This window comes from Strix uralensis, chromosome 9, assembly GCF_047716275.1.
Source record: "Strix uralensis isolate ZFMK-TIS-50842 chromosome 9, bStrUra1, whole genome shotgun sequence".
NCBI lineage: Eukaryota > Metazoa > Chordata > Aves > Strigiformes > Strigidae > Strix > Strix uralensis.
In genome coordinates this window covers 30784665-30793454 of record NC_133980.1, presented here as the reverse complement: position 1 = coordinate 30793454, position 8790 = coordinate 30784665, and the positions used below count along the sequence as shown (strand labels likewise).

The window sequence follows — 8790 nt, the reverse complement described above, 5'->3', positions numbered from 1 at the left end:
TTTCCAACTGCTGTCCCCAAGACCTTTCGCCCCCCTCTTCCACCACACCCTCACCCTCCCCTCTGACCAGCCCTTCGGAGTGACTCTTTCCCTTTGTGCCCGACCTGGCTGCCTGCAGCCTCATTTTGCAGGTGCCGGGCATGGAATCCTTGCCTTGCACAGGAGACTGAATTGGACTGCAGCATGGTGAAAACCAGCAACTTTATTTCAACAACTGGAATGCTCAACTGGAGCGTTTGTGTGTGTGGGCAGGACCGAGCAGCCTTTGACACTGAGGCTGCCTTTGGATCAGCAGGCAGTGCCCCAGCAGATGGTCGCGGTGCACTGCAGCTTGAGCTGGGTCCTGCTCATGCTGCTGCTGGAGCCTCTTTCCCCCACAGGCCCTGCAGGAGCTCCTGCAGCAGCTTAAAGAATTCCGCCAGCTTCTGGCGTGGAAATGGACAGGCCGTAGAGCTGCCCGCTTGCGTTGTTGGCCTCGGCTTCTGAAAGGGTGTTGATGTGAAGACTGGCCGTGGCGTTGGAGTAGCCGTTGCTGCTGGGTGCAGCCCCATCTGTACCAGGATCCAGTCATAAAAGTGCTGAGTGGAGGTGTAGACTCCGGGCCGTTTTGCTCTTGCGCAGCCTTTCCCCCAGCTGGTCACCCCAACAAGCCAGAAGTGGTCAGCATTCTTATCTTTGCAGACAAGAGGACCACCGCTGTCACCCTGCAGCAGAGGAGAGAGGGAGGGTTCAGGTGGTGTCGGGTGGCCACTGGCAGCACTAGGGCTGGCTCCTTCTCTCTGCCAGCACCTGCCAGGGCTGCATCCGCTGCACAGAGAGGCTCTGCTCAGTGCTGAGGCCTGCAGAACCTTGTCAGGGAGAGGGTAGTAAGCCTGTGGGGTAGGGCTCTCTCTCATCTCCGCACAGCGATGCTGGCTGTGTGCAAGAGGGATGTTTTGGGATTGGGATCTGGACCTCGGGGCTGCCAGGAGCGCTGGATGGGCTTTCTGGGCAGAGTCCCGGGACAAGTGGGACCCTGGGCAAGGGCCTGCAGCTGGGGAAGGGGAGGTGAGCCCCGCCAGCGGTGGGGACCCAGCGGTGGGAGGGCGACTGGCCAGGCAAAGGCCGTGCCGGGGTGTGTCTGGGCGGCTGTACCGGGGCTGCCTGTGCCGCTGGGCGCTGCCTTGTCGCAGGCTCCTACCTGGCAGGTGTCGATGCCGCCCTGCAGGTAGCCAGCACACAGGTTGTGGGGGTGGACGGCCCCTGCGTACCACCGGCTGCTGTTGCAGAGGCGGACGTTGATGAGGTGAACCTTGGCCTCCTGCAGGACATCCGTTGATCCTGCGGCTGTGAGCACAGAAAGGAATTAACACCCAGCAGCTCGTTGCCAGGTCTCCTGCCCTGTCTGGGTGAGCCCTTCCCTGGGGCTTGGCTTTGCACCGGCGTTGCCCTTCTGTCTGGCCATGGGCCCTGGGCCAGGCCCATGTCTCTATGGGCACACGACCCCGCAGCCGCACTCTGGCTCTCAGCCCTGCTGTCAGGAAGCCAAGCCCACCTTCCCCGTGTGCCGAGCTCGCACTCGGGAAACGAGCACTTTTGGGAACTCACCTCTCGCCGTCGTGGACCCCCAGCCACTAACATAGCAGGTCGTCAGCTTGGACACTCGCAGGGAGGCGTCGGGCACGCAGGCGAGCTGTACGTAGTAGCTGCACTGGACAGGCTGGTCCAACTCCAGCAGCGCAATATCGTTCTCCTCCGAGATACTACTGTAGTGTTCGTGAACCAGAAGCCGTTTAATGTTGCGCACTTGGGCCTCCAGGCCCAGATGAGTCAACTGGGTGGCCCCGATCACCACGCGCCACATGCTGATGTGCCTGGAAGGCAGATGGGGAGAGGGCTCAGAGGGAGAGGAGCCACATGCTGCAGCAGCCCAGCAGTTCCCTGCCCCATGCTTCACATGGGGGAGAGGAAAGCACACTACGGAAGCTGCGACTGCCCCTGCATGCCTTGGGCTCATGGCGTGTCGAGCTGGAGGCTGTAGGAAGCCGTGGCAGGAGCCCAGCCCTCTCCTGAGCAGCCTCTCAGCGGGGCTCTGCAGTGCCCAGGCACTGGGTGTACCGCAAGAAAAGGGGACGGGAGTAGCACATGATGCTGCGGACGGGGCACCTGCGAGTGCTGGGGGGATATCCCCGTTCCTGGCCCTCCTTACCTGGCCTTGATGAAGCAGTGGGCTGCTGTGAGGACCCACTGCGGGCTGATGAGGGACCCTCCGCATATGTGCCCCGTGCCTGCTGCGTAGGGATCCTGGATGCTCACGATCCAGGGCCAGGCCCCTGGCTGGGCGTCTGTGCCCCCCACGACGCGCGAGGTGCCGGAGTGAGCAGCCATGGGCCGCAGCCCGCAGGTCCTGTAACCAGAAACTCATCACCATCCTGCTCTATGGCTTACTGCTGTCCCGGCTGAAGGTCAGCCGTCTGCCCTCCCCACGAGGTGCTGCATGGACAGTGAGGCCACGGAGCCCCGTGGGGTGGGTGGGCGGCCGCCCCCGTTTCTGCTTTAGCCCCGCAGGCGAGTTGTGCCAGCAGCCCGGGTGCTGCGAGGAGGCGAGGCTCCCGCATGGGGCTGAGGAAGCCGTGGTGTGGCCACGGGGGACAAGCAGGCACCCTCCAGGGAACCCCATCAGGTTGCCAAGCTCCCTCCCAGAGCCTCGGCCACTTACCCACAGCTGTCCCAGGCGCCGTGCGCAGGCCAGCACAGGGCCAGCAGGATGAGGAGCGGGAGCAAACGCATCGCTGCCAGCGGCATGTGCCAGCTGCCAGAACCGAGGGCTTGTCACCACCAGTGCAGCAGCTGACAGAGTGCCCACAGGGCTCGCGGTGCCGGTGGTGCCCTTGGCAACGGGGCTGATGTCACAGTGTCGCTGGTTCTGGGGGCTGGGCACGGTGGTCTCTAGGGGCGGGGGGGGAAAACATGGGGGTTTCCAAGCAGGAGGGGAGGCAGAAGCTGGGATCGGACACCCCCGACAGACCCCGCTGAATGCTCGGCTTGCGGGACGGGGTGTGCAGGCCCTGTGGCAGGCAGCAGCGTCGGCCCCCAGCACCGCCTGCCAATGGCGAGCAGGAAAAAACCCAGTGTGGCACCACAGCCTCTTCGGGGAGTTCACTGCCCCCTGCTCTCTGCAGCCCTTTGCCACCAGGTCCTTCCCAACAAACGTACACCAGAGAACGTGACTACTACAGGCAGTACGCACTTTTGGGTGTTGCAGAGCCGATCTGGTTACAGCCGCGGCAGGCAAGCAGTGATGTGCGAGTGCAATAAACCGAGCAGACCCAAGCAGTGTCAACTTTCCGGCACAGATGCAGCACTGTCCACACTGGCCATGTCAGCCCCAGCACCCCCCTCTGGCAGGCTTCCTGTCCTTGCTGTCTGTGCGCTCTATTGCTGTTCTGGGCCAGCATTGACAAGGGCGGTTGTGGCACCTGGTACACGTGGCCGACGACAGGCAACTGCAAGCCCTAAACAGAGAAGGCTGCTCCTGCTCTCAGCCCCACATGCCATTCTCCATGGCTTTGGTCAATCCTGGATCGGCCTCAGCTCGTCAGTCTGCCTTCTGCAGCTGTATGGCGGAGCCATGCTCACATGCGGCCGTGCAGGGCAGTCACGGGAGAGAAGCAGGAGCCAGCCACCTGCGTTGCCTTTGCCGAGCAGGGCTGGGTCCCTGGAGGCCGTGGCTTGAAGAGTGGCAGCCTCAAAGCTCACGAAAGCTGTGGGAGCTCCCTGCTGGCATCCTGGCTTGTGTGGATAGACATAAGGCACACAGCTGAGTGCCCAGCCTGGTCCCTAGGATGCCAGGGCAGGCTCCGTCTGAAAGTGGAACAGCTGCTCTCAGGGCCCTTGAGGTGTAGCACGGCTTCAGAGGCACCAGGGCTGGGCCCCAAACTGGACTCAAGGCCGCTTCGGTTTCTGAAAGTTGGCCTGAAGGTGGTGCCCCAGATCTGCTCAGAGCAGGCAGAAGGTGGCCTGAGAGAAGGCATCTTGTCTTCCGTGGATACTCTGCTCTTCCAGCACCAGATTTGGCAGGTGGCTAAGGGGGAATGATGTGGGAGATGGCCGCAGTTCACAGATAATTGAAGGAAGAGATGGGGTCATTTTAGGGAGAGGAATCTGGCAGGGACAGCAGTACCCAGGAAACAGCATGAGGAATGCCATGGAAGGCCAAGGTGACCTCACTAACAGCACCTGAATCACCAAATGTGTTCACAGATGGAGCAAACCTGGGAGCAAGGGGGAAAAACAACCAGGGGTGGGTCCCTTGTGTGAGAGGAGATAAGGACGGAGAAAGGGAGGAGTTGGGGAAGATGAGGGGGATTTATAAGCACAGAAAATGGAGAGAAGGGGGGATCAAGGAGCTACTCACACGTGAGTTCCAAATCCTTTTCTGCGTGGCCCCACTCTGTACCCGGGGGGGGTGGTTCCCGAGGCCTGGCTGCTAGCGATGGCAGAAGGGAACACAGGTCAGAGGGACCCGTCAGTTGGAAACACCCCGTGTCTAGGGCCAGCTACGGGTGGCAGTGCTGCGTGCGTGTGCCATTCCCTGCTGAACTTGAAGCTGGCCTAGCTCCCGAGCAAGAGGAGAGAGAGACCCTTTCAGTCCTGTGGATGGCGTGTGCTTGCAGCCCCCCTGACTGATCAGCCCCAGCACCCCTGACAGACCTTACAAGAGGACCAGGCCTGCCAACCGCCGGCCACATTTCCACCTCCCGGAGTCATGAAGGACCTGGACGTGCTCAAGCATGCACACCCTGAGCTGCTTCCCACCTAGACGTGTCCGTTCTGCACTGGCTGCACAAGGTCCTGCCTCTGAAGCTGCCAGGACCGTCCATCCCAACCCCCTCTTGCTGCGCTCCTGGCCCCTGGCACGTGATGGTGCTGCAGCTCCCAGCTCTGTTCCCACCCAGGGCTGCACCACACATCTCCAGCTGAGCTGGCATCTCTGGGCACTGGGGCACGCCCTTTGCTTCTTCTGGACCATGGTTTGAAGGGAGCTGTTCTGGCTCTGGAGATGATGCTGTGTCACGGTCCCACCCTGACCAAGTCCGGCTTTCTGTCAAGAGGCCTCAGCTTGGACACCCAGCACCGAGCCCAGGCTGCACTGAGCTGCCCTCCAAGCAGGGCTGGTCATCTCCCCAGCCCACAGCTGGCTGCCCCAGCGCCCCGTTAGCCAGAGGGGTCACTGGGACAGAGCTGCAGGGTAGCTCTAGGGCTGAGCTGGGTTAGCTGGGGGTGGGGGGGGTCTGGTGGGCTTGGGACAGGGTTCCAGTGTGGAGCAACTGAAGGGGATGGAGCGGCAAGAGGCTGGGAGCAGTGGCAGCAGGAGGCTGAGGAGTGCCGTCCATGGGAGTGTGTGTGTTGGTCTGCAGTCAGGGAGTGTGTGTGTGTGTGTGTGTGTGTGTGTGTGTGTTGGTGTGCAGTCAGGGTGTGCGTGTGTGTTTGTTGTCCCAAAACTGGGTTCTTTCACCTGGTGCGCAATCACCCCATCAACATGCTGATTGTTGCTTCCAGACAATTTTCGTTAGTATCGGCTCATGGGGCAGGGGCTGCATTAACCCCCCACCTCCCACTGCACAAATGACCGCTGGCAGAGGCGCTGTGAAACAAACACTGAAACTTTAATGAATTAAGAAAGAGTTAGAGATACGGGAGAGGGCTGGGGCTGGAGCGGGCGGGTGCAGGCTGCGTGTGGCGCGGATCCAGCTCCACGCCTTCTCTGTCCGCCTGTCAGAAGCGGTCGGGGGGGGCGGGCGGCACTCTGTCCCGTGGCGTCCCTCAGGGTTCTGGCTCGCTTGGTGGGCACGTTGTTGCCATCGGGTGCTCTCCGCTTGCTGCTGCCCACCTGCTGCCTGCTGCTGCCCGTCACCACGCCGTCCCTGTCTGACTTTGCCTCCCGTGGGGTTTTTGAGTGTTTTCCCACCCGTCGCACCACCATCTTCCTCCTCTTGGGTGGGATGTTGTCCCGCAGGGAGGTCTCTTGTGCCTTGGCACTCCTGGCCGGCGCGGGGCGCTTGGCCCACTTGCCGCCCAGCCGGCCCGATCCGGGCACCCCCCGGCAGTTGACACCCAAGGGCAGCGGCAGGCGGGTCAGAACCACCCAGGGCTGCCTCCACAGCACCTTCTCCGTCAGCCGGGCTGTGCGGGGCAGGTGACGCTGGGAGGGACGCGAGGAGCTGGGCAGAGGGCTCTCCTCAGGACCCTTCAGCGGATTCTCCAGGGGCAGGCGGGTAAGAACCACCCAGGGCTGCTTCCACAGCGCCTCCTCCATCAGCCGGGCCGTGCGGGGTGGGTGACGCCGGGAGGGATGCGAGGGGCTGGGCAGGGGACTCAGCTGTGGGATCCCCTGTGCGCTCAGCAGGGGACTGTCTGGAAGAGCCTTTAGGGGACCCTTCCAGGGACTCTCCACAGGACTGTCCTCTGAGCTCTCCTCTGAGCTCTCCTCTGAGCTCTCCAGAGGAGTCTCCGCAGAGCTCTCCTCGGATGTCTCTGAGGGACTCAGTGGCAGCCAGGTGGGCAGTTCTGCCTCCATCCTGCCCTGCTGCCCTGTGGGGTCCTGCGAGGGGGAGGCCGGCACCCCCCAGAAGGGGTCGGTGTCCCCCAGCATTGCCGCTGCCAGGCGGTCCTTGGGCCAGTCGCCCTGCGCCCCGTACCCCAAGAAGTCGGGGGCTTCATTGGAGGGGGTGGTGCTGGCGAGGCTGTCGCAGACATCAGGGAAGATGAATTCACCTTCCATCAGCATCACCGCTGCCGCTTCCTCGATATTGCAGCTGCCCTCTGCCCTGTACTCCGAGAGGTGGGGGAGCTCGTTAAGGGAAGTGGTCAGGTTGTAGACATCAGGAACATTGGGGACGGTGTCCTCGCCATCCCCCAGCCCTGCTGCCACGGCTCGCTCCTTGGGGCAGCCACCCCCCGCCACGTACCTGCAGAGGTCAGGGAGCTCCTCGAGGACCTCAGCAGGCAAGATGGGGACATTGGCGGTCGAGATGGTGTCCCCACTGTCCCCTAAACACGCCACCACCGCTTGGTCCTGGGGGCAGTCACCGTCCACCACGTACACAGAGTGGTCTGGGAGCTCATCAAGGCACGCGGTGTTGGTGTGGCTGTTGGGGAAATCAGGGACGTCAGGGACAGTGTCCTCACTGTTCCCCACCACCACCACCACCCGCTTCCACTTACCTGGAGAGGTCGGGGAGCTCACTGAGGAGGGCCTTCAAGTCTGGGACATTGGGGACAGTGTCCTCGCTGTCCCCCAGCCTTGCCACCGCCGCCTGCTTCTTGGGGCTGCTGCCCTCCAACACGTAGGCAGAGAGGTAGGGGATCTGCTGGAAGAAGGCCGTCACGTTGGGGCTGTCGGGGACATCGGGGACGGTGTCCTTGCTGTCTGCGGTGTTGAGCCAGGCGAGGAAATGGCTGGCAGTGGTGTCCTCTGCCTGGTCAGGAGAGGCCTCCGCGAAGGCATCTGGCCCCTGCTCGAGCAGGTCCGTGGGCTTCAGCTGCACCAGCTGCCCTGGGGCCCCCATGGGCCCTGGCCCCCCCTGCCAGACGCTGGCCTGGGGCAGCTGGTAGGTGATGGGGGGCAGCTGGGCAGGCTCAGAGGCCGCCGGCAGCTCCAGGACGGAGCGCAGCATGTCTGCAGTGACCATGGGCAGTGCGGCTGCAGCACTGACGCTCTGACACCCTGTCGTCGGGTGGTTTGTATCTGCCCCATTATGACATCAGCCCTAACGACACCCCGTAACCTGGGGCCGGCTGTGAGCCGCTCCGCAGGCAATGGGCTCCTGGACACTCCGGCCCCTCGCTCCATGGCTGCCCTCAGCCTTTGCTTACCCACAGCCCAGATGTCACTGGGCCCTGTACCTACACCCTGTTGATGGCTGCTCTGAGCAAAAACAGCCTTGTGACTCCCCTGCAACTTTTCAGTGTTATCTGGCCTGGTGTAAAGCTCCCCAGATGTAGGCACCAACTGCCCTGGTACCAGCTCACGCAGGAGGAAGCTGAGGCACAGGCTGGCTAACGCCAGTGATGAAGCCACAACTACTCTGTCCCTGCCGTATCTGCTGCCAGTTTGGAGGGGTGGAAGGTGTCGCCCGGGGCCAAGGAGAGGAGAGCGGGGGGACAGGGAGCCCCGTGCTGACTCCTCACTGGCTTCACTCCTGGCCAGCTGCTTTTCCTCTGTGCCGGGACGGAGAGCACAGCGGGGGCTGGAGGGCGTTGGTCCCCCAGGAGCTGCATGGGATCCCGGGGTGTTGCTGAATGATGACCAGCGCCTGCTGCGGGTTGGCAGTGGGAGCCGCTGCGCTGATTCCCCGCGGCGAGCCTGTGCTGGGGTCGGTGTGACACACGCGGGTCGTGTTTGGGAAGAGCTGGCGCTGGGGACACAGGAGAGCTGCCTTTGGGAGAGCCTTTTTCTGTTTCTGGGCTGCAACACTGGTGTTTTATTGTCTCTGCAGATGTCCTCGATAACAGTTGTGTTATCACTGAGGATGGAGAAGGCGGCAGGTGCTGGTTTGTGAGGCACCGCTGCTTGGCGCTGTGTTGTTCGTCCCTGTCACCCGTCATCAGGAGGTTGTACCGGCTCCTGTGAACCAGTACAAATTACACGTTTGTTTTGTTGTTTGGGCTACTGGCCTCATTGTCTCTCCAACCTGCTGTCATCATGGAAAAGAAAAAATACGTTACTACAGTGTATTAAAACCCAGAAAAAAACCCTTCTCATTTTTTGATAATACTTTTTTCCTGGTTCTCTTTGGGGGGCTTGTG

The 8790-nt window shown here is 62.2% G+C and overlaps 1 protein-coding gene across 1 annotated transcript; it reads right to left on the bottom strand.

The window, feature by feature from the left end:
* Positions 1–347: 347 nt before the first annotated feature.
* LOC141946971 (acrosin-like) lies at positions 348–2824 on the bottom strand. Its single transcript, XM_074877438.1, has 5 exons — positions 2699–2824; positions 2189–2386; positions 1588–1853; positions 1181–1326; positions 348–704 (listed from the first exon to the last, which is right to left on the bottom strand). Exons 1-5 carry the CDS (start codon positions 2782–2784, stop codon positions 348–350), a joined length of 1053 nt encoding a protein of 350 aa, XP_074733539.1. The 5' UTR covers positions 2785–2824.
* Between the last annotated feature and the right edge of the window lie 5966 nt (positions 2825–8790).

Excerpts from the sequence above, each read along its gene's own strand:
- LOC141946971 (XM_074877438.1), bottom strand. The coding sequence starts at position 2,784 with ATGCCGCTGGCAGCGATGCGTTTGCTCCCGCTCCTCATCCTGCTGGCC. Across the intron at positions 2,387-2,698 it reads GGCGCCTGGGACAGCTGTGG|GACCTGCGGGCTGCGGCCCA; the intron begins GTAAGTGGCCGA and ends TTCTGGTTACAG. Across the intron at positions 1,327-1,587 it reads GGGGTCCACGACGGCGAGAG|CCGCAGGATCAACGGATGTC; the intron begins GTGAGTTCCCAA and ends CTGTGCTCACAG.